This window comes from Centrocercus urophasianus, unplaced genomic scaffold (genome assembly GCF_019232065.1).
Source record: "Centrocercus urophasianus isolate 14NV4802_14NV808 unplaced genomic scaffold, USGS_Curo_1.0 seq_23, whole genome shotgun sequence".
In the NCBI taxonomy this organism is placed as follows: domain Eukaryota; kingdom Metazoa; phylum Chordata; class Aves; order Galliformes; family Phasianidae; genus Centrocercus; species Centrocercus urophasianus.
Genome location: NW_024884789.1, coordinates 17,945,708 through 17,969,868, shown reverse-complemented (window position 1 = coordinate 17,969,868; position 24,161 = coordinate 17,945,708). Strand labels below are relative to the sequence as shown.

General features: G+C 43.2%; 1 protein-coding gene across 1 annotated transcript in view; it reads left to right on the top strand.

Moving 5' to 3' along the window:
- The window catches only part of NEO1 (neogenin 1), a 180,795-nt gene that overhangs the window by 141,753 nt on the left and 14,881 nt on the right, over window positions 1–24,161 (top strand). The window contains exons 12-21 of the mRNA XM_042824549.1: window positions 2,383–2,432; window positions 3,335–3,479; window positions 4,662–4,772; window positions 7,876–8,070; window positions 8,850–8,945; window positions 10,068–10,291; window positions 13,725–13,863; window positions 16,298–16,405; window positions 19,481–19,675; window positions 23,882–23,950. Coding sequence (XP_042680483.1) covers window positions 2,383–2,432; window positions 3,335–3,479; window positions 4,662–4,772; window positions 7,876–8,070; window positions 8,850–8,945; window positions 10,068–10,291; window positions 13,725–13,863; window positions 16,298–16,405; window positions 19,481–19,675; window positions 23,882–23,950 — 1,332 coding nt within the window. The remainder of the gene's footprint in view (window positions 1–2,382; window positions 2,433–3,334; window positions 3,480–4,661; window positions 4,773–7,875; window positions 8,071–8,849; window positions 8,946–10,067; window positions 10,292–13,724; window positions 13,864–16,297; window positions 16,406–19,480; window positions 19,676–23,881; window positions 23,951–24,161) is intronic.

Genomic DNA, 24,161 nt, shown 5'->3' with positions numbered 1-24,161 from the left:
TTTTCTCCTATGTGCTTCTAGGAATGGAGGTGGAGATACCAGAACTGTATTGAAGATGCAAGTGTGTAATTACTAGCATCTGACTGCTGTTTTTGACCTGTTCTGAGCACTGAGGTGACATTTTTGGGGTAGAGATCTTGCTCTTTAGTGGAACTGCTATGCTTAGGGCCATCACTTCGTGAAGTTGGGATCATTTTTCCCACATGTGTAACTGTTTCATGTCACTTCAATATCCAGGAACAAGCCTGATGTCTTTCTGCAGCTTCTTACCGGCAGATCCTGTCTGTACTAATGCTTCTCATGTTGCTGTTCATCCCACTTTCATCACTTACAGATGGGTTTAGCAATGTGGTGTTGGCACATACTGTGGGCTCCACTGGCCACAGCCCACTGTGCCCATTCCTACCTTCTCTTTCCTCCCCCCTTTTAGCCACTTCAGACAAGGGCTTCCCTCCTGTCCCGCTGTCACCTCACCGAAGAGCTCTCTACCAGCTTTGCAATGCAGGACCCCCCTTAAAAAAAATGACAAATGCCATATTTGTCCATACATTTTTGAATTGCACACTTTATTATAGTTTGAGTTTTGATTTGTCTCACACAGATTTCTGGCTTATTACTTCAAGTGTCCAGCATTCTCTCTACCAGAACCTCCTTTACACGTTAGCATCACGATTGCTATCTCTCAGCATCCAAGTTACAGCTTGTAACTTATGTGATCGTTCCATTCTTATGCTTCCACGCTGAACCTGTTAAAATGTAGTTTCTACAGCTTCCTAAAGGATGTCATCTTGCTTCTAACAGCTGTATAGCCCTGCTGCTTATCCATGCTGTTCTCTCACTCTCTCAAATCTTTCTAGATGAACAATGTACATTCACTTCTTACCATGCTCTCTGTATGTATCTCCTGTAAATGTTCCATTCTTAGCAAGCTTTAGCTTCTTTTTTAGCAACCTTCCTCATCTTTATGTAGGTTCCTGCTCCTAATCTAAGTGTGTTATGATGGTTTGTTGCAGAACGACCAGCTCTTTGGGTACAACAATTGAACTGGGATTTGTGTGCTGCTCGTAAGGTGTGTTTCTCTTCTCATAGTGTTCCTGGTCTGTAGGAAACAGACTTTATCACAACTAGAAATACCACCTCAGCATTACACACTAATAGATTTTAGGCTTACTTTGACAGAAGACGAACTGTGCACCTGTGACATGCATGTATTTGTGTGTATTCATGTCGTGTAGCCTTTCCCGTGTCCTGCTGATTGTCTTTCTCTTGCCAAGTTTGCAGTACATGCATTATTCACACTTTGTGAAACCCAGACTTTTTTTTTTTTTTTTTTTTTTAATTGTCTTGAAAGCAGGCAAAAGCCGAATAAAACAAGAACAGCAAAAACTGGCTTGGCTTTATTTCATTTCCTCCTCTTAGCCTGGTGTTCTTGCTTTTTAAAGGTATAGCACCTCCTCCCTAGGTCTGGTGTTCTCAGGAAAAATGAGCTGTTCTTGTCTGCATTTTTGCAGTGGCAGTGGGCTATTAAACCACCCCTGCTGCGCCTTTCCCTTAACACACCTTATGCACTCAGGTTTGTTTTCTCTGGTATTGTTTGGACTGGCATGGGTTATCTGTAAAATGCATTGTTGTGGTCTCAAGCCCTGTTGTACTACTTCCCTGTCCTTGTGCTTTGCTGGAGTCTTGGCTTCCTGTTAGGGAACACTTACCTATGCCTTTCAGATAACATTTGTGAGTCTTTCACCTCTGGAGAGCTGCAGCAAGGATCTCCTTGGTTTCAGTTTCTCTCTTGAGTAGCCTTTTTGCACAGTGGATTTGAACTGTGCTGACCAGAAAGCTGCTGCTACAGCCAGGAGAGAGCTAGCAAAGAATGGAGATGGAGAAGCAAAACTATCTTTGTGCTACACTTCACCTCCATGCTTCTCAGCAGCACCGGCACATCTTGGCTCTGAGGTCTTCCTGTTACAGAAAGTCATAACACAGAAAGCATGGCTGGAATTTTAAATGTGGATTCCCAGAATCAAATATCCAAATGAAAGCCTTGGTTTGGAAAAGTGCTGAACGTGATCTGTCTTGTTAGAGCTGGGGGGAAGTACCTTTACCTATAAAGCTTTTTTTATTTGGGTTCCTATGATAAGTAAAGACCTGAATAAAAAGTGTGTTTGTCTTCTGCAATGAAAATAAGTCACTCTCCCAAGCCAAACAGTCACTGTGTCCAAAAGTACACCTGGTCGAAATTCTAAATGATTTTATATAGTGCCTTAAACCAGAGTGGATCGTGATTTTGTAATGAATGATAGCAGACAGTAGTTGTATATGGAAATACAGTATGGGGTATATTATATGGCATTTTTTCAGTTGTAATTCCTTTAATGTTTCTAGTTCCCAGTGCTGCACCACAGAATCTAACGCTGGAGGTGCGAAATTCCAAGGTAAGCTGGGGAGAACTTGCTGCTGGTAATGGGTAAAAGAAAGTCTGGGTGTCTGATCAGCCAGAATGTAGAGCTGCTTTGGGCCTTTTCCCTGCCGTGCTGCTTTTCAGCTGTGTGTGTATGAGAGGCCCAGCAGGAGGGTATCTGAATGTGGGATGTGAAGCATTAGAAACTCCTGTCCAATTGTGGATTGTGCATAATGGGATGCAGCAGAGGCAGTGACAATGAGGCAAAGCATGGAGCTCGGTTGTGAAAGGGGTATAATTGGGCACAAAAGCCTGAAGCACCAGCACCTGAGTGTGTTCCTGGTGATTAACTGTTATTTATGGTTTGTGCACACATATGCATGCTTACAGTGTCCTGGGCCCCTTAGAAGAGAAAATTACATACCTATCCTCTATGACTTTGGTGATTATGATTGAAGATTTGAAAAAAACCTCTTTTCTTTCTAAACTCCTTTCCCAATACTTTCGTTGCTAGCTGTATGATCAAAAACCAGCAGTGTCATACACACAAACTACTGTTCAGGTATCTTACATCCTTTGAAGAAAATCTCGGTTCCTAAGGATAGCTCCTAAGGAAACCATATCTTCTTGTAACTCAAAGAAAATGAAAGGGAAGCCCAAGAGGACTTTGTGAAATTGGAATCAGAAAGTCCAACAGGAATTGAGGCGCTTTGACTTGAACTTCCATAGGCGCCTTTATGACCTGTGCTGCTGCTGAATTGCGATTGTTGTTTTGTTGTCCTTTTAATTGATAGCACGTCTCACATCCATGAAAACGCCATATATCTGTGTGCCAGTTTTATCTGTCTTGTGTTTCACCAAGTATTAGCACTTGCGTAGTTTTTCTGGCTGCACAGCAGGCAACAAGTTTGTAATTACGCCTCCTGCCTCCCGCAGAGCATCATGCTGCACTGGCAGCCTCCTCCTGCGGGGACACACAGCGGCCAAATCACCGGCTACAAAATCCGCTACCGCAAAGTGTCCCGTAAGAGTGATGTGAGTGAGAGCGTCGGGGGGACGCAGCTTTTCCAGCTAATTGAAGGTGAGAGATTATTTGCAAGCCCTTGACAGCCCAACAGGTCTAGCAACCTGTTTTCCAGCCCTAATGCTGCCTTTGGTTTTCTATGTGGAGCAAATAAACTCTTTCCAAGCCTTCCTATATAGGTATATAAAGCATTCTATAAAGGTATAGAGATTGCATGGAGTGGATGGTCCTGAGCTCACTGTGTGAGTGGCAGAAATGGAAATATGGATAACAATGCCAAAGAAATGCTCTCAGGCTGGATGTTTCCAAGCTCACCTGTTTGTTTGTGGACAGAATGTAGGTGTGCTCTGTCTCTTGCAGTGCTCACCCACAAGCCTGATTCAGTCATGTGAACTTCTTTCCGACATCTGTACAAATCATGCCACATAGTTTCTTATATGTCAGCGTTTGTCCTTCTTTCTGGCAATGATGTAATAATTTGTCCCCTCTTTATTTTTGTATGTTTCAGAAATTCAGCCTACTACAGTACTTAGCATAAATGATAAATTATTGCTAGAACAACAATTTGGTGTAGTGGTAACGGGGCATAAGGAGAGGAGCAAACCTAGGTTTTGGCCATGCACAGCTGATCAAGCTGTGCCTCTTACAAAGCAATTAGGCAGCTCAGAAAGTGCTTCATGCTGTATTCTCAGAAGCTCCACCTGTGACTCAGTAATGTTTGTTTCCTCCTACAGTCAGAGCTGATTGGTGCCCGTTAGCAGAGCGCATTTTTAGCAGCAACAAGGGCCTGTTTAAGACAGTCTGTGTATAAAATTTGAGTGCATTTTCTTATTGTTTTGATTATTGATTATGCACTCTTATATACTGCAAACAAACTCGTGGTATGTTTTGGTCAATTGTTGTCTGTACTGTACATCTGTGCTTAGTTATGGCTGTGGGTGGTTCTCCTCTATTAGCATCCAGAAATTAAAGCTTGCTGTAGATGGGACTCTGCTGTGCCTGCCTGTGGCCTATGGGGACAGTCCCAGCTCTGGTTACAGCTCTGCACTGTAAGCAGTGTCAGCTTCCTTACTGGAGTTGGCAGCGGTGTTTCCATCCTGACCTCAGGCTGTGCTTGAGTGGCACTGCTGGGGTGAAAAGTTTTCTAACTACCAGGTTATAGCTGTACTTTAATTGTGATTCCTGTGCTTATGGTTGGGATTTGCTGTTGTGACACCTGGGCTGCTGTTTATCTCCTAGGTCTTGAACGAGGCACGGAGTACAACTTCAGGATAGCTGCCATGACTGTGAATGGCACTGGGCCAGCTACTGACTGGGTGTCAGCAGAAACGTTTGAGAGCGATCTAGATGGTAAGATATTAAGTGTGGAGGTATTTGTGACACCAAGGCCAGGGCACAGTAGAGTTTGACTGCTTTTTTAAAAGGAAAAGGTGGTTTTATTGAGTTGCTTTAATGTTTTCTAGTGTTGTGACGTGTTTTATTTATGATTAAGTGGAATTAATTTCTTTTTCTATCATGAAATTCTTACCAAGTCAATAAAACAGCTTATGCACAAATTCTGCTTCTACACTTTTGAGAACTGTATATTTTTGCTATCAAGAAAAACCCAATTTTGAATGCCAGTGCCAGTGGTTCGATATTTAAATAATAATACAAGATAAGATTTATCTAATAATAATGCCTTGAATTTTATATTGTAATAAAATTCATCTCGTTAATCATGAAGATGTTCACACGCTACGAGGTGGAGGTAGGAGGACTGTTTTCCTGGAGGGAAGCAAAATAATGATTATGCATTGCTGGAGCACCTAAATTATGCTAATGAAACCATCGGCGCACGCCTCAGAGTTCTGAAGGTGGTGATTTGGTATTCAGCAATGCAGTGGCTGACTTGTGGGCCTGCTGACTGCAGCATGGAGCCTGCACAGTGTCTGCATGAGGGCTGCAGAGCTGGGGTCCAAATGTAAACTTTGCTGACACAAGAGAGATGCCATGGTAGGAAAGGAATGATGGAAAGCATCGCTTTTACCTCCAGGGCTTTGCAACATTACCACTGTGTTCTATTGGTACTGCTTTGTTGAAATATTTTTCCTCTCTTTATGATTTCCTTATAATTTCTAAAGAGAGCATTTGATCCCCATTAACTTGTTATAGCTGTGGATGTCCCTGTTCATTGCAGGGGAGTTGGACTAGGTGGCCTTTTGAGGTCCCTTCCAACTCTAGAGAGTCTATGATTCTGTGATTATAAAAAAAAAAAAAAAAAAAGAAGATTGATTTTCAGTGCTGGTCAGCTAGTATAGAGCTGATCTTCTATCAGAAATGAAGACTTCTCCTTCAAAGCCATAGATTCATGATATGCAGTGTACAGAACCATGCAGAGGTTACCAATAAAGGTAGAACAAGCCCGTTCTCATTCTGAACAAGCATTTGATTGGTTTTGTTGAACAAAAGTTACCTTCTGCTTCTTGCAGGCCAGAATCCCTCTTTGCAGTGTTTGGAAGGAGCTTGAGGTCATTCTTTCTGAATTAATGGTGCAAAATGCCAGTGATGTCTGTCACCTCTATGTGACTGGAGATTCAGTTGTGGCAGCAGCTGGAAGATGGAATTGTGAAAGAAATCCAATGTTTGTTCTGTGCTGCTGGAAGATTGCTTCAGCAGTCAGCTGGTCTGCCCCTCGGAGAGCCCATTTTTCAATCTTTGTGTTATGCAAAGTTGATGCTCAACTCAATATTTGTCCTCTTTTTCCCCCTCTCTGTTGCTTAATCAGGAGCAGCAGAAAAACTAATGCTAACTGTGGAATTTGGTTTTGTAGCTATTTAGAATTTGCTTCTTAGAGATGAAATGACTTGTGCATGTGGCTGTCGTCCTCTAACTGGATGTGACACAGCCTTGCAACTTGAGAAACCACTTGTTCCCCAGACTGAAGGAGATGTGGATGTTTTGCTTTCCTTTCCCTAACAAGCTCATGTGGGTATATTTAATAACACAGAGCATATTTACAGCTCATGTTTAATTTCTCAGGTTCAATATATGTGCATACATTTCATTCCTCTCCACTCTGTCTGCTTTTGAATTTAAGTAGAGTATAATGAACTTCATAGTGCCATCAGTGCCAACAGGAGCAGCCCATTACAGGTCTGTGCTGGTGGGGCATTCTGCAGGGCTGGCGCAGGTCCCACCAGGAGCTCATACACAGGGACTGTTAAGGAATTGTATAAAGTTTATCCCCAGTGCAGTGGCTTCTGTGCAGTTAAAAACAGCTTCTCTTCTGTTGCAATTCTGTAGCTTTTCTGTATTTAAGAGTGGTGAACTTTAATTGATCGGCTGTGTCAGCTGGAGACCATAAACTCCCTTGGCAAGCAGGCCATGGGCATATTATGATCCAAGTAATACTGCTGTGGTGTTTTATTAAATGCCTGTAGATAAATGCTGCATGTTTCATTAAAAGGAAATCTCTGCAGGAAGCAGAACGCTCTGAACAGTTTATTTTAGAGCGGGGAACTCAACTTACTGTTACACAAAATGCAAACTGTCTGTTAGCATACAGTGGGCTCCAGCAGCCTGACAGAAGCAGTTACCCCATTTCTGAGAAGCTAAGAGCAAGGCATGGATGTCAGTGTGTGCAGTTGTGCTTTTGCTTTGCTTTTGCCTATGTTCAACACTGGGGCAAAGTTTTCTAGTAAGAATGCTGGGGGACTGCAGTCACATCTCACAAACATCAGTCCTTCTGTTTATAAGGGCCCCGATTCCACCTCGCTGTTGGATTGCAATTAGATCTGTGTTGCTCATAGGGGTAGGGTTCAAGCATCTATTGTTTCATGCTTGTGGGATGAATGTGAAATGCCTGTCTATGTTTTGTGAGTTATGTAGAAGAGACTTCAGGACCCACACAGTGACAAGGATAGTGGTGGTACAGGACAAACAACAGAAGACCTTTGCCAAAAATGCTGCAGGCAGTTTAGTGACAGTGGTTTGAGCTTTGGAATGTTCTATTTAGTCCTACAGTGAGCTCAGGCACCTTCCTTTGGACGTGACTGTGTTCTCAAGATAATTATTTAGTGCCCACAGTAAGTAATACGACGGAGCTCAAAGCAGATTGCTTTGTGGACAGGATGTGATAAACTGAATGCATATTTTTGAAAAATTAAAATTGGGAAGAACATGCAGAAACATCAGGAAAGTCTGCCTGGAAGCAGACCTGATGCTTTTCTTCAGTATGACAGTCAGGTGCTTTTAAAAGGGTGTCTGTTAAAATGAATTAGTTAATTTTCATCTGCTTATTAGAGAGCTCTTTGCTCTCTCTTGTACAGTAAAGCTCTCTCCTTTGGAGCACACCCATTTTAATACATGTGCAGAGTACAAGTGCTGCATTTGACCTTATTAGTTTACAGTTCTTCACGTAATTACCTTTATTGAGGAGAAATCCTCTAAATCCACCGTTTTCCTTCAACAGAAAGCCGTGTTCCTGAAGTTCCGAGCTCCTTACACGTCCGTCCTCTGGTCACCAGTATTGTGGTAAGCTGGACTCCACCTGAGAACCAGAACATTGTGGTGAGAGGTTATGCCATAGGGTATGGCATCGGCAGTCCTCATGCACAGACCATCAAGGTGGACTACAAGCAGAGATACTACACTATTGAAAACTTAGGTAAGGAAAGCAGGTTAACATCAGCACCCAGATTTCACCTCCAGTGCATGTTGCTGTTTTTCAATCATGGTATGAAGTTATAAAACTGCAAGCATGTCTTCTAAGAGGATCTTTATCATTATGAAAGCAATAAGTTGGGAAACCAAACAGTTGATAAGTTTGAAATGAACTCAGTTCTCTGTTGATGGAGGAAATGGCAGAGCAAAAAAAAAGCCCAGAGTCCTGAACTTGCTGAGCTGGAAGCAAAGTGTTTTGCCTTCATCAATGACAAACATAAACTTTGACACAGAGCAGCTTTTCCTTGTTTTCCTTCTGGAGCTGTGAACAGGTGGCTTCAGGCAAAAAAAGAAACTAACATGTCACCAGGATATGGTGGCATCTGCTTTGAAAGAGAGATACAGGGTAACCCTGCCACAGAATTCTCTGTGGTAGGCAAGATAGCCTGAAAGCAAAATAAATATTAGGATTGGGAAGTTCCCTAAAATTAGGGCATTGGATAATGCTGCAGTAGAGCAACCTGAAATTTTTGAAGGGTTTTTTTTTGTTTTGTTATCTTGGCTGTACCTAAGGTAGAAGTGCTGTGACTCTAGACATCTGCTATGGGAGAGCTATTGCGCAGTAAAAGAAGGTCTGCGTGGAGACTTTCTCACTTCAAACTTCTTATTTTTTAACAAAAATACATGAAATAAAAAAATTGAACAAAGCAGAGAAAGCATAGAGGCAAAAAAGAGGATGCACTAACAGTCTGTACTAAAGCCATACTATTTTTTTTCCTTTAGACCCGAGCTCACACTACGTCATAACGCTGAAAGCATTCAACAATGTTGGGGAAGGAATTCCTCTCTACGAGAGCGCAGTGACCAGGCCTCATTCAGGTAAGGACCAGGGGCTGCCTCTGTGTTCTGCCCTGCTGAGAGCTGCCAGCGTGCCTCCTGCACAGCAGCTGAAAACGCCATTATTTCTAATGCAGGAGTGTTGGGTTTTGGTGTCATCAAGTGCTCTCCATTTCTATAACTGATTGGCCTTACTGTTTCAGTGATTGCTCTGCATGGTTCTTCTGCTTATTAAACCAACTAAAAATGATTTCATTTTTCGGTTACAAAATGCATCGTTGAACAGCTTACAGATGTTTTTATTTGAAAAGTTAACCATTCAGTTAGCACAAATGGGTGTTGCTCTTGTTTTGTTCTTGGGGGCAAGTGTAGATTTTTAGTGTGTCTTTACTTTGAGATTTTGAATGTGGTGCATGCATTTCCTTTGTCTGAGTCTCAGTTTGGCATAACTTAGATTAAACAAGTTCTTGGCTTAGTTATTTTTCATCTTGTAACACATTAATACAAAGATAAATTTGTTTGCAAGTGAGCTTTTACTATTGTGTGGCTCGCTGTGCTCCCTGCTAGACTGCTGGCATTATTTAGTCCTGTGGGACAGATGTTAACGCTTCTGTTTGCTTTAATTTGCTGAAAAGCAATAATTCTGATAGATTTTATAGAGGGCATTGGAATTGCAGTTTCTTCACTTATTGCAAATTTGCATGGCACATAGAACGTGCCTGCCATGAACATTCTTTAAAAGCTGATGGCAGTAACTCTTTCTGAGTGACGTTTACCCACCAGAAGTAGTCCAGCTCTACTTCCTCCACACTGTTTTCTGCAAGTGGACGTTCTGAGGGAAATAAATTCAAAATTAAAATTACTGCATGCTTGGGATTCTTAGTGCTGTGATTGAATGCGCCCAGCGCTAATGATTGGGTGGCAAACTTTGTAGCACAGATATGTCATCACTGTCTTGAGGGAACACTATGCAACAGTTATTGTAATACCAGCCTTATGTCACCTATTAACTCTGGCTTTTCTCTCTTTTTCTCCATTCCTCACCTCTCATTTCATTATATTACCCCGCATTTCCCCCTTTTTTTTTTGTTTTTGTTTACGTTATAATGCCACCTTCTCCCTTTTTAATTATAATACACAACTTTTTACCCATCAATTCCCTAGACACTTCCGAAGTTGATTTGTTTGTTATTAATGCTCCATACACTCCAGTGCCAGATCCATCTCCCATGATGCCACCGGTGGGAGTTCAGGCTTCCATTCTGAGCCATGACACCATACGGATCACTTGGGCAGACAACTCTCTGCCAAAGAACCAGAAGATCACGGATGCTCGCTACTACACAGTTCGCTGGAAAACCAATATTCCTGCAAATACAAAGTACAAGGTACCGGCGTTTCAACAGCACTATCAGGGCTGGGATGCTGTGATGAGAAGTTTCGTGTTCTACTTAGGGCTTAGCTAAAGCTGAGAGTAGTGCTTAGTGTAGATGCGAACCTGGTTTTGTCTGAGCTGGCTGGAATGTGCTCGCAGCAGTGGTGCTCTGTTAAATCAACAGAGGTGCTCCTGGGGTTGTGATAGAGTGTTGGGTATGAGTGCAAGAGTGGAGTCAGGGAAGGAAGAAAAGAAATGGAAGGAAGGAAGGCACTTCCAGAACAACGTTCTGCTGTGGAGCTGCAGACATGGTGACCATTTCCTCCTTTCTGCCTTACTTTGACTTGATGGCTTTGTGTGGCTTATCTGTAGAGGAGCCAATAACACGTCGATGAGGTACGTGCTGCTGATGGCTTTCCTCCAGTTAGCAGAGGAGGCTGGCTGGCGGTGTGTGGTGACTCATGCACCCCCTCTGACTGGCAAATATTTGTTCTTATGGTTTAAAGTCTTTTTTTTTTTTTTTTTTCTTTTTTTTTTTTTTTTCCTTTTTACAACCATTTCTGTTCATGCCACGTAGTTTGTGAAACATCCCTCTGGGAACAGAGTGGGTGCAAAATACCTAATAATAACGATATCATGTTGCTGCCTGCTTTGATTTGGAGAGTAGATTTAGGGTTGGGTGTTTTGGTTTGGGTCATCTTAGTCGGTTGGTTGCCTTTTTTAATTTCCAGAGCTATTTGGAGGCCTCAGAAAGTGCTGACTGCAAGTTTCACACTGGAAATGAGACTCAGAGGAAAGGGTTGTTAAAATCTCCGGCGTGTGGAGATCCCTTTATGCTCTTAGAAAGCAATCTTGTTACAAACCAGATATTTTTTTTGATTGAAATGAGAAGATGTATGTATGTGTGTTCCTCCTCTAAAGGCGAGTTATTTATGAGCCCACATTCCCAAGGCATGTGCAGAGGATGTCTCAGGAGTGATTTATACAATGCTGCAGTTTCATTAGTTAAGAGCTGGTAAATGCAGTACTCCCACTGTTCCCAGTGATGGCAGCCAGGGGCCGAAAAGTTTTACTCTGACCCAAAATAAATACATAACGATGGAATATGGTTCAGAATTCCTCATTTTAAAAAGCGTTGGCCTCAAAGGGCAGAAGTATGACAGCATTTGCCCTACATCGTTGTTCCTGCAGCATGATGTCTGCAGAACTCACTTCTGCCTTTTCCTTTTGTTTAAAGGCACGGTCTGTGCTGCTCGGTTGAGCAATAACAAGTGGTAACATTGATGCAGGCAGAACCCATGTCACAGATGTGCTGCTGTGTTTCAGTCAGCTCTTTGGTAACTGCCTTAACTCAGGGCAAGCCTGTAACTGCTCCTTGGCAACTTTGCTGGGCGTTGCATGCTTTGAGGCCCTTTGCTTAGTGCACAGATCTCTTCAGGACATTCTCAAGCAGCCACAGCTCTGTCTCTCCCATGTGGTGTTTTCATCTGCCTCTCTCCTCAGTAATTTGCACGTTGATGGAGTGCATTCAGAGCTGTGTATGTTTGCTCCTACCCTCTGTACTGACATCCCCCAGGTATTTCCCAAGGAAGGTGCAGCTTGCACCAAGCACACGTTCGTAGCTCCACCAGCCGTGCTGCCTGCAGTCTGTGCAGGAGTTGTGTCAGTGTGGGGCACATCAGCATGGAAGCAGAAGCTGAAAGACTTCTCTGTGCTTTGAGCCACGTAGCTGCGCTAATGTGGATCAGAGCGTTTCGCAAAGAGCCTTTGTGGTGCAGCAGGGCTACCTGTGATTTGTGTTGCTAAAATATGAAATCTTCGTGTGGATCTTAGAGGACTGTATGAAAGAAAATCTATTTTACAGAGCAGTATTGATGGTATTTATTTCTAGCATGTGAGCAGGGTTTGGTGCTAGGGTTATACTGTGATCTTAAGAACAGAATGGAAAGCTGAGATGGTGTTAGGGATCTCTGCAGACCCCAGAGAGGAGGAAGCAGTGTGCTTCACAGGGGTGCTTTGCAGGCTCATCAAACCAACCTTGAGGAGAAAATTTCTCTTTAGGACATGTCACTACTTCACTGTCCAGGCCAAAGGTTTTTGTAGCTTCCACTGAAGCATCCCTTGTTTCCCCTTGGCACTGCATAGAGCCAGGGGGGCTGCTGGGCAGATGGGGAAGAGCTGCTCTGACCACGTGGCTCCTGCTTGCACAGGGAGGCTTTGTCACTAGCAAATAGAACTGTCCTGCTCTGCGCTTAAGCATTCAAACCATTCAGCCGTAATCACTTCTGCTTTGAAATGACACTGAATTTTGTAAAAGTAAAGGTTTAAAGATAATGGAGGATTTGGTTTTGAGTAGTTTTATGATATCTTTACGGTCTGTCAACCCCTGTGATGTCTTAACTGGCAAAATGCACCCCTGTGACCAGGCAGAGCGCTCGGCACACGTTCAGGTACCGCCCGGCTGACAGCCTTCTGAGCTTCCGTGGTGGAACGAAAAAGCTGTCATTGTGCACTTGAGAAATAAGGGTTTTCTCTGCCAAGTTTGGGCTGTATTATTCTACGAGACTTCCAGGAATGTGCATTTATAGGTGGTCTCTTCCTCGATAAAAAGAATTATCTGAAAACTGTTGTTGTATGACCCTGTCAAACTTTGGAGCAACTGTAATTCTGCGTTTAGATTACTGCAGGTCAAGGTAAGCAATGCAGACAGATGCAGAACTCTTTTTTTTTGTAGGCCCCAAATACATTCTGCTTGTGTTCAAGTCCTGTATAACACCTGTCAGGCAGTAAAGGTTGAGAATTTACTCCTTTAATGGCAGTTACAGATCACGCTGAGCTGTATGCACCTTTCAGTGTTTGATCCCAAACAACAGTTCTTTCTGGAAAAAAAAACCCACCCCTAAAGCTTCATTATCTTCATGTCTCTCAGCACCTGTACCTCCAGTTGATGTATATATTTGTAACGTGTGTTAGAAATGTAATGAAAATGTTGACAGGATTTAGTGAGGAAGATGCAGGCTTCAGGAAGGGCCTCTATTGTTGGCCGTGCTTCATTGTTTTCCCTAGCTCCATCAGTTAATGAAATGCTGTAAATTACCGCCCCCCAGCAGGCAGTGGTTCAGCCTGCTGCATAACAAGTGTGCCCAGGACCTCGTATTGCTTTGCATTTCTTATATGATTATTATTTTTTTTAATTTAGAATTGGCTGCTGTTAGACGCTCTTGCTGATTGCAGAAGGAATTTCTAGTTCAGGCTGAAACAACAGCAGATTAACAGTTGATTAATGAATTGCATGACAGAGCAGAAATGTCAGTGAATTAATGACGGTGGTTATGAAATGCAGCGATGCCGAGGTGCTTTAAACACGCTCCTGAGAGAGGGCAGCCTGGAGCTGGTGGTGGATGGCTCTCAGTTCAGGAGTTACTGATGCTTTGTTTTTCTTCCAGACGGCCAACGCGACCACTCTGAGCTATTTAGTGACTGGCTTAAAACCAAATACCTTGTATGAATTCTCCGTGATGGTGACTAAGGGGCGAAGGTCGAGCACGTGGAGTATGACAGCCCATGGGACAACTTTTGAACTAGGTACTCATCTGTGTGTTGGGAAGGGCTGGCGTTCCTGATGAGATGCACCAACTCTTGTCTGCCACAATCCTGCCAGAGGAGCAGCGTGCCTTTAGGATGATTATACTGATGAATACTTGCTGGGATTTGGTCAGAAATTCTGATTAAAAAACAGCGTACTCCAGAATTCAAAGGGATGATTGCGTGCAAAAAAATTTACATCAAATTACAGGGAGGTAATGAATAATGCACCACAGTTCACAGACAGGAGAGTGAAGCAGCATACGTTTGGAACATCTCACAAACACTGTGCTAATAGCAAATACAAAGAAAATGATTTAGCAAATAATAATTAAAACTTGGTATACATATGATGATAATCATTACAGTGAAGAAGTGCACGAGGCAAATGAATCAAAAACCAGAAATTCAGACATCCAAATGAGGCCAGAAGCCTTTTTCTCCACCAATGCTTTGTACTTCCCCTGCTGTGGCAGTGATGCTCTGGCAGTGCAGCTGCAGGGCCCTGCCCCTCGTTAGCCCCTGCCATCCCACGGGGTGAAATGGCCTTTGTGCTGTTAAACCCACTGCTTGCTGTGCTGTTGGGTCTGTGTATTTGAACTGGAAGGGCAAGAAAGAGTATATTCAAATTACCCAGCAATTCTGCTACCTGTTTAAAATCTAGCAAAAAAATCAAGCACATGAAGAATTGGTCGGGTCATCCAGTGCTCTGAAACAAGAATGCACTCCCCAGAAATAGAAAAGCTTGGAGCCATGGAGCCAGCATGGAAGCTTGCTTCCCCCCCAGTTACTTTGCATTACAGTGCTGTACCTGTACTTGTGCTGGCAACACACACAGCTCTCATCTAGAGCCCTTTGCTCAAAGCAGCAACAGCACACAAAAACATCTTAAAAGGAATTTGAAACTCAGAAAGTGCAGGAGTGGAGGAGAGATACAGTGATACAGTTTCATTTTTTCTGTTGAAATAAAAAGTCCATTTCTAACTGGGGAGGTTGTAAAGAACATCTGCAAACATGACTTGAAAGCTTGGGAACTAGAAGGCAAAGGAGAAAAAAAAAAAAAAAATAGGCTAAGTATGTTTTCTCATTACAGATCTTGTGATTTATATTACTTGCCAAATTCCTGAGTGTGTGACTCATTATTTTTGAATACTCATGACTCGCAGTGCTGTGTAGGACTCTCACCCCGACTGATGCTGAAGAGATGTCTGGGATAACTGCTGTCAGAGTTGGTGTGTGCTGTATGGATCTCTGGAGGGAGGGCTGGTGCTGCAGCCCTGCTTTGTGTGTGTGTTGCAGCTCGCTGCAGGGCCTCAGTTCAAGCTTTACATCCTTTCTGAGGAGCGTGCTTTTAAGTCCTTAGGACAATAATTGCAGGAATTTTCAAGTTTTGCTTTTACCAGCCCTGCTTTCCAACTATTATTCTGCATGGAGCTAACAGGCAGCCAGCTCAGAGGATGTGTGGATTAATTTCTAGTAGGTACTACACATAAAGCTCTTCCAATGTGAAAAACACTGCGTAAGCACTAAATGTTCCTATGCTGGTATTAAATATCCGAGGCAGATTTACTTTGCTAAAAGTAACCTAATTAAAAGTCTCATGTTTTTTTATAGTGTGGCGTTCCAAATGTAGCTGGTTAATGCACCTTTGGAGGCCGGCTCCATGCATTTGAAAGCCATTAATCCAAGCCCCAGCTGGATGTTTGTTCTGAGCAAAAAAGGGCTCAGGTTTCAGTCTTGCACTGCAGTGGTTTGTGCCATTTCCTGAGTTTCCAGCAGGAGGGGGCTGGTGGGAGCAGAAAGTTCCTCCTCTCTCCTGCTCTTTCTCTGCTTTGCTCTCTGGAAACACAAGAGGAAATGTTGGATGATCATTCTCCAAATATTTCTGGATTGCAGATGCTTCTGTGGTGCACGTTTCCTTGCAAATCACAAACCTTAGGTACAGTAAGGTGGGACTTGCAGGTGGTGATTCGAAACCACTGGTGGATTTGCTTTACTGATTCAGATTTGATGTTACCAGGTGTTGGTCTCACCATTAACCTGAAAATGTGGAGATATTTCTTACCTCTCTGCATATACATGTGTTTATTCCACAAGTTGATGTAATTCTCCTGATGTCTGAACAAACTCGTGTTAGAAGTCACAGATCCCAGCTGCTGCAAAGACAGCGTTATGTTGAAGACACCTGTGCTCATTGGGTCATGAATCACAGCACCTGTCAATAGAAAGGCTTTAGGAACAGGGGGCCTCCCATGGAAAGGCAGTGCTGTGCTCCAGCTGGCCTTTGCCACTGCACCAGGATGGCAGATTGGTTTGAAGGGGTTTTATTACTGTGTGTGCCTTTCTCCAGTAAAAAAGGAAGGTGCTGAGGTTCCTTCCATCCAGTGAAATGGAGCACGCTGTTTCTGACGGCTCGTTTTCCGTTTGTTTGCAGTTCCTACTTCACCTCCCAAGGATGTGACTGTGGTGAGCAAAGAGGGAAAGCCTCGGACCATCATTGTGAACTGGCAGCCTCCGTCCGAAGCCAACGGCAAAATTACAGGTGCAGTTTGTGTGAGCTCTAAAGGCAGATAGAGGATAGCTTGTTAAGAGCAGAATGTAATCTGCATAACTATGTGAACATGTTCCATACTTCATTTAGCCCGGAGCTATCCAAGGGTTCAATATCATCTTTGCCGATCTCTTTAGTGGCTCAGATTAATTATTTACTTTTGTACCTAGTAAAAATATAATAAGATATAAACTGTAACTGCAGTGTACAATGGGAGTTGAACCAGAAATATAATTGAAGGTTTAAATGTCTCAATAACCTTTGCCTTCATCGGCCTGTGCTGTTCTAACCATGCGCCTCCAGAAATTTGTAATGCACCCGGCCTGTCAGGATCTTATTTGGAAGACTCTGGTCCAGAGCACTTTGTCATCTTTCTGCCATAGCTGTGGTGCAGAACAGACTTGGAGCCTGCTTATTACTCCCCTGACATAATCATTAGGAGTAAACTGTTATTTGACTTGGTAACTGCATCACTTTCGTGTCGGATAAATCATTTATGGAGAACACTAATTACTGTTACCTTTCAGGAAGCATTCTGTTTGGATTCCGTTTCTGAGGGCTTTCTGAAATAATTCACTTCAATTTTCCTTTTTTTTCCCACCCTGCTTAAAGCAGATTTTATTGGCATATAGTTTGCAGTGTGTGATTTTGCTTTTGTTGTCAGAATTCAGTGCAGAACCAAACCCTTGAAACCTGTCAGCAAGGGGAGAGTCTGATCACACGGTGCTGTAGCCCACGTTCTAGACAGGAGACACAATGAATCTGAGTCCTCTGAAAAGCAGGATGGTGGAGATGCTGCACTCAGTACGAACAGTAAAATCATGAGCGTTGTTGTAAGACAGCATCATCAAGTATTTAATTACAATAATTTAAGTCTTATGGAAAGAAAAGACCCCAGGAGAGCACAGTGGCACTGAGCTCATAACACAGAGGCTGCAGGTAAGAGCTGTAACACGGATGCAACTCGAGCAGAGCAGCCCTTGCTCTGTGTGCCATGCCTGAGCCATTGCTGTCTGTGTGCACCGGCAGCTGTTCAGATTTTCTCTCTTCTCTGTATGAAGCCGATTCTGGGTTCCTTTATTATCAGCAAGGTGTTTCCTCTGTATGGGAAGGAGGATTTGAGCGGAGCAACAAGGGCCTTAATCTTAACTGCAGGTTAAAGGACATGCTCACTAGCAACCAGTGAGGTCATTGAGGCAGGTGTGAAGCATAAGGCTCAAAGAACCCTTGGTTATATCTGTATGCTCTTAAAAAGATAAGCCTGTCACCTTACATCCTGTGTGTACGTGAAGAAGGGAAGGCAGTGTACAAAGAGATCAGCATTTCCTTACACTGTGATTAGTGAGATGATCTCACACGTCTTCCTTCCCAGTAAGAAAATGTCTGTACCGTGAAGCAGAACCTTGCAGTTATTCCTACGTGTTTCCATTCAATATGTAGCATGTATTAGAGCTCTGTTTTCTAAAACATGCACGTCCATAGGTAAGTGGTGAGCCCACCAAGGATAAGATTCAGATTGCCAAGGGTGGGATTTTGGGGACGTGGGAGCTGAGTGCCCTCTGCTGGAGAAAGCCACTGCCAGTGAGAGAAACAGGGTCTTGAGTAATTAATTACTGATTAACCCAACTCAGTTGGTTCTGAGCACTGATACCAGAAGTGCTGTGCAGTGATGGAATTCCATGCACTCCATAGCACATCTGTGGGTACTTGTCTTTTCAACGCTTGTTTTTGTTTGATGAGGATGGGATGGATGGAAAATACTGAAATGTGCTAGTCTGGATTCCAGATGCTCTTACATCATTATAATTGCTGACTAATTAGTACAGTCATGAGTAAACTCAGTAGTCTTGTGCCACTATGCTATAAATAATGCTTTCAGCTGTCGCCGTGTGTGTGTGTTGTCCCTTTGGAGACAAGTTGCAGATTTGTTCCTTTGTGTCCACTACATGTAGCAAGTTATTAAATCTACCCCCAGTGGTTGACTGTGCTGCCAAGGGAAGAAATTAAGCATGCCAGACCTACAGCTGGTGTTTCAGGTGTCACCCATGCCATAGTGATTGCTGGGACGTACGTGAATTTAGGCTATCAGCAAGGCTTCCCATTGCTTCTGTGAACTGGAGGGTGCTACACAGAGCCTGACTTCCCTTTCCTTCTGTAACCCCCATGGACAGAAGGCCTGTGGCACAGGGGAAGCAGCAATTTATCATAGAATCGTATAGAATGGCCTGGGTTGAAAAGGAGCACAATGTTCATCTGGTTCCAACCCCCTGCTGTGTGCAGGTCGCCACCCATCAGACCAGGCTGCCCAGAGCCACATCCAGCCTGGCCGTGAATGCCTCCAGGGATGGGGCATCCACAGCCTCCTTGGGCAATTTGTGCATGAGGCTTCTGAGCTAGCCCTGTATTTTTGCAAATCAACGCCAAGGGCTGCGTGCTGTGTGTGGCAGAACTTGCCAAGCTTTTACTTCGCAGTGGTTTGTATTTGCAGTATAATAACACATCACTCACTCTTCCCATACTTTTTTTTCGAGGACCTGCAAGATAGCTTCAGTTCTCTTCAGATTGTTTTCTTTGTTAAGAAACTGAAAAGTAGTGCTAATCGCATTAGTTGTGTCTAATACCAACTCATAAACACACTTTCTTGAGCTGTGCATGGGAATGTTCTGATGTTTCAAGGTTAGCAATTTTCTCTGAGTATTAATACTTGGAGGATGTATTGAGAAGAATAGCTTTATGTTATTTTACATTATTTAGTCCAGGAACAGATAGAAATGGAAATGAGGAATTCATCCATACTTTATGGGCAGTGGTCAAAAATAATATTGATATTCTAAGTGGATTTTTTCCTCTCAACGTACTTCTGAACAGCTTAACATTTAAGAGGGAAGGCTGTCTGATACATGAATGCATCCCTAGTCTTTGAAAATGTAAGAACACACTTTCAAAAACCCATAATCGTTTGGTTGTGCAAATATCATTAATAGTCAATAGAACTCTTGCTGTTAGATCTTACGACTATCGCGTTCTTTTATGTGTAAAATCCTTTTGTTTCCTTCTTTTGAATAGGGTACATCATTTACTACAGTACGGACGTGAATGCTGAGATACATGACTGGGTGATTGAGCCCGTTGTGGGGAACAGGCTGACCCACCAGATACAGGAGCTGACCCTCGACACGCCGTATTACTTCAAAATTCAGGCCCGCAACTCGAAGGGCATGGGGCCCATGTCTGAGGCCGTCCAGTTCAGGACCCCTAAAGGTAAGTATCACCTGCATCCAAATAGCTTCACATGGTCTGAATGCCACATCTCAGAGGGTAGGACACCAAGCAGCACAAATTTTATACTTCAGCTGAAAAGAAGATGATGAAGTTTGATTAGAATAGAATTTTCTCTCTGATTGCTCTTGCATGTAGTTAATACATATGCAAATTTTGCTCAACTATTTGCTTATTTGTGTTATTCCCAGTGAGAAGCTGGCCCTTAGGGCATCTAATTATTAGAGGGCCCAAGTCCCGCGTGTGCATTTTAAAAAACAAGTTTCTAGTTGCTTTCAGGCTTGAGGTCCTGCGTGTCACATGCTTGTGATGCAGCAGTCCAAAGCAGCCGGAGCTGGGGAGCACCAACCAGCTCATGGGGATGTGGTGGAGCTGCAGTGACACAGCAGGCTTTCTAATCGAGGAGTGCTTGCTAACTGGTGAGCTGGCATAAGCATCTCACCTCCCTGGGGGAAAAAAAAAAAGCAAGAAGAGGTAAAAGATAGAAATGGTAACAGCGCTTTCTCTGTGTAACTGTGGATAAAAATTTAAAGCTTAATGCCAACAAGTCCATTTATGCTGTGTGAAAGTTGAAATTCCATCTCTCGCTGCTTCAAGCCTTGTGATGTTTCTCTTGTTTTTTCCTTCCCTGTGCTTTTCCCACTAGCTGAATCCTCAGATAAAATGCCTAATGATCAAGGTAAATGAACAGCCCTGCTTTCTCTCTTACTCCATCCTTTCCACGTGTTGTTTTCCTTTCCATGTGCTGTTGCATCTCCTAAATGAAACAAGAATCTGCTGCTCTAAATATAAATATAATTCAAGTTCCTGTTGTGCTTTTAATAGTGGAATAACTGGAAAGTCTATTTGTGGTTCGAGTGTTGGGAATATAAAGTGGCCTCTGTAGTCAGATGTCACATGAATGGACAAGTGGGTAATGCCAGAGGTGAATCATTCTGTCAAAATGAATTTGGATGAAGTGATGTTCCAACTAGCTTCTGCCCATGGATGCGAGATCTCAGTGTATAGAGGAGGAAGATCAGACAGCTATCTAATTAGCACAAGTGCTGTTTTGTGAGCTCTACATCTATAATTATTTTTGTAATAAAGGAAAGTGTGTCTGCTCTAGAAACCCTTTTTTCTGTGAGATTCTGCTTGGCAGCTCATTTAGACTCCAGTCTCCTGAAGAGCACAGCATTAGCTACTAACAGCCTTAGTGCTCCCTTGAAAAAATGGTAGTTTTGAGTTTCCTGCCTTGCATTATACAGCAAATGTCCCAGGGCTATTTTTGCTTTCTTTCAAAAAAGCTGCAAGCCTAATGAAAAGGGGAAGAATTAGTCTAAAGGGATGAGGCTAAAAGGACTTTGGCAAGCAGCTTAGACATACAATTAAACAGATCCTGACAGGGTTTGAGAATGAGCTTTTCTTAACTCGCTTTCAATCTGTTTAGAAGTAATTTCTTAAATATGCTTTTACCTTCTCTGTACTAACTGATGTTGATAGTAGGCAGTTATGGAGCAATTTCTTACCCAGATTCATAACATAGATGCTGGCTGAGGTGCAGGCTTGTCTGGGGGAAGCAAATGCTCCCTGTTCTCCACTGCAGCAGGAATGGAAGAGGGAAAGAGTAAGAGGGTTTACCGAAAAGTTGCCATTTCCTCTTCTGCACTCATCTTCTAACTTCGTTTCAGCAGACAACTGAGTTCTCACCAACGTTATCATCCTGAAGTGACATTTTCTTCTACTAACAATTGGATTAATGTTTATAAACGTATATGATTTATACATCATGAATGCCAAGGGAGTTTTGTTTCAGGATTCCTGTAAGAGAGGGTGGAGATGATAAATCATGGCAATAGGTTAAATGTAGAAAAGAAGAACATAAGCAGAACACATGCGTGGTGACAAGATCTGTACCTACAGAGCTGTGTCCTTCAGGAAATATCAGACAGGTTGCTCAAGACTGGGAGGAACAAGCTGCAGTGGGACTGAGGCTCTGAGCTCAATGGTTCTGTCTTGCTTCTCCCCTCTTTCAGGGTTGTTCTTTTGCACTAAGCACCCTGAATTGTTCTTCCACACACTCAAGTAACACAGAGCTTGTATTAGGAGGAGTTGCTGGCTGTTGCTGTCGGGCTGCAGGGCCTTTGTCTAGTAGAAGAGCAACAGTTAAGGCATCTTGTCCTAGTAAAACTATCCTGAAGTAGCACAAAATGAAAGCAAGTTTGCCTGGGTGCAGACAACTGTATCAAGTTCAGGTGAACTTGAACTTGATATGGAAGGGAATGGAGAACCTCAGCAGCAAAGTGAGCTGCTGAATAAAGGCTGATTGGTGGCCATAGAGGCAGTGCAGTGTGCGTGTGCTTGGCTTGGGCATATCCCAACATTTTCAGCACCTAACTAGGATTTGCATCCTTTGTCACTGATGCACTCATGTGGGGGTGGCGTGGCAGTGAGCACAGAGCCCTGATGAGCTGAACTGACTGCAGCTGCCACGTGGTCCCTGCTGGTCTGGGCAGGTGACTGTGCATATCTCATTATCTACTCCATCATCCTGTGTCATCTGTTAACTGGAGTAGCAATTATTTTAATTTTCCTTCCCAGTGTTATTAAGGATATTGAATTATACTTGGTGAGCTCAGGTCTTTACAGAACCTCATTAGAAATATCCCTCGTGAACAATGATTCTGCAATTATAATTCTTATTCTTATCAGCTAATTAGTTGTTAATCTTGTTAATAGGTGCCACATTGCTTTTTTATTAGGCTATTTTTAACAAAGCATTGCACAGTTTGGCAAAATGTTTTATAGAAGTCTAAAGATAGCATGTCTGCATAGTTACTAATGATGTTTACAGTCAGATGTTCGTTGGAAATACCTGCTTCCATCCAACAGAAAGATGGACATGAAGCATGCCACCATCTCTGGCTGTCGGCTGCTCCGTGACCTTGCCCACACCAAGGCCCCACCTGCTGCATTACAACTGCACAGGGCTGTCTATTAGTCTTTTTCAAACCTAACCAAGTTAGCTGTATTGCCTCTGAGCTCCTCTGGAGCTCTGCATGTCTTCAGAGCTGGGCTGGGACAGAGAAATCACCTCACTGTTTTTTCCACATCCTTTCAGTGTAAGTGACCTGGCCATATAGATCTAAATACATTAAATACAAACTGCTTACAGTTCTGTTTAATTCATTTCATCTGTCCAGTGCTTCAAAGTGAGAACGTGCTTCAGCTCAGTGCTGTGTCCTCGCTGGACTGACAGTTCCTAATGGGCACTGCCATTACACAGTTGTCCTGCAATACATCTTTTCCATTATTTGAGACAGCACCTAACTTCTCAATGTAAACACGTATCATTTCTTCTTAGTGGCCTCATTGGGGTTCATCTAGTTTTCCTGCTGGTACCTTCTGCTGTTCTCACCATGTTCTTTGACACAAGGCTCATAATTTCCATTTCACGTACATCCTTTTACATTTAGTATTTGTTGTTTAGAGTGGATTTTTTACCTGGGAAAACCCTTCTTCCAGTTATGAAAGTGCTGCATTTGAGGACTTTTGTTTTATGTGGTTTGGGACTTTTGTGCTTATTGCTGTGTATCCTGAATTGCTGTAAGGGGAAGGTTGTTCCTGGCAAGGTGTGGTTATCATGTATGTGTGGGAATTTTGCATTAGTGCATTCTACTGAAAACACAAAACAACAAAAGAAGCCGGATTTTTTTTCTCCAGAAGCGTTTTAGTGATACTTCATTGTCAGTTGTGGAAATGTGGAACAAGGGGAAGAGAATGGGAAGAAGTTCAAAGCAGGCCTGAGTGCCTAGGCATGGACTTAACACTTACAGCACTTTGCTTCCTCGCTTAATGTAATTAGGGATTAGGAAGAGAAACCTGTATAATTACCGCTTCAATATGATTAACTGTACAAGTGTGGTAAAGCCATTTGTCTCAATATATACCTGTGTATTACTGCAAATAATTGTTATTATATTTTTTAAGATGGAACAACGGGCTGTGCAGGAAACCAATTATTTAATAGCTCTTCTGAAGTGGTTCCCTCCTTGGAGGAACACCTTTTGTGCAGGGGGGGAAAGTGCTCACAGCAGTTGGGAAAGAAGTTCTGAAAGAGCTGCCTTAGAGCGCTGCAGCGTGTGGGAGGTGTGGGTGTGCATGGATGTGGAGGTGTGGATGGAATTACCACCTGTGTGACTTTTCCAGCTTCGGGATCTGCAGGGAAAGGAAGCCGCCCGGTGGACGTGGGGCCGGACTACAAACCCCCGCTCAGCGGTAGGTGTGCCGTGCCGTGCTGTTCCGGAGTGACAGCGCACTGCTCCCAGCCCTCAGCAGATCTCTTCCCGTCACTTTTTGCTCTTTATGACATGAGCTGTTCCCACTCAAGAAATCGTATCACGCTTCTTTCAAAGCACTCCTGCCTACTGCATATGGTATTTGGAAGAAATACCTTCACGGGCATTTGCGTTTCAGTCTGACAGCGGAT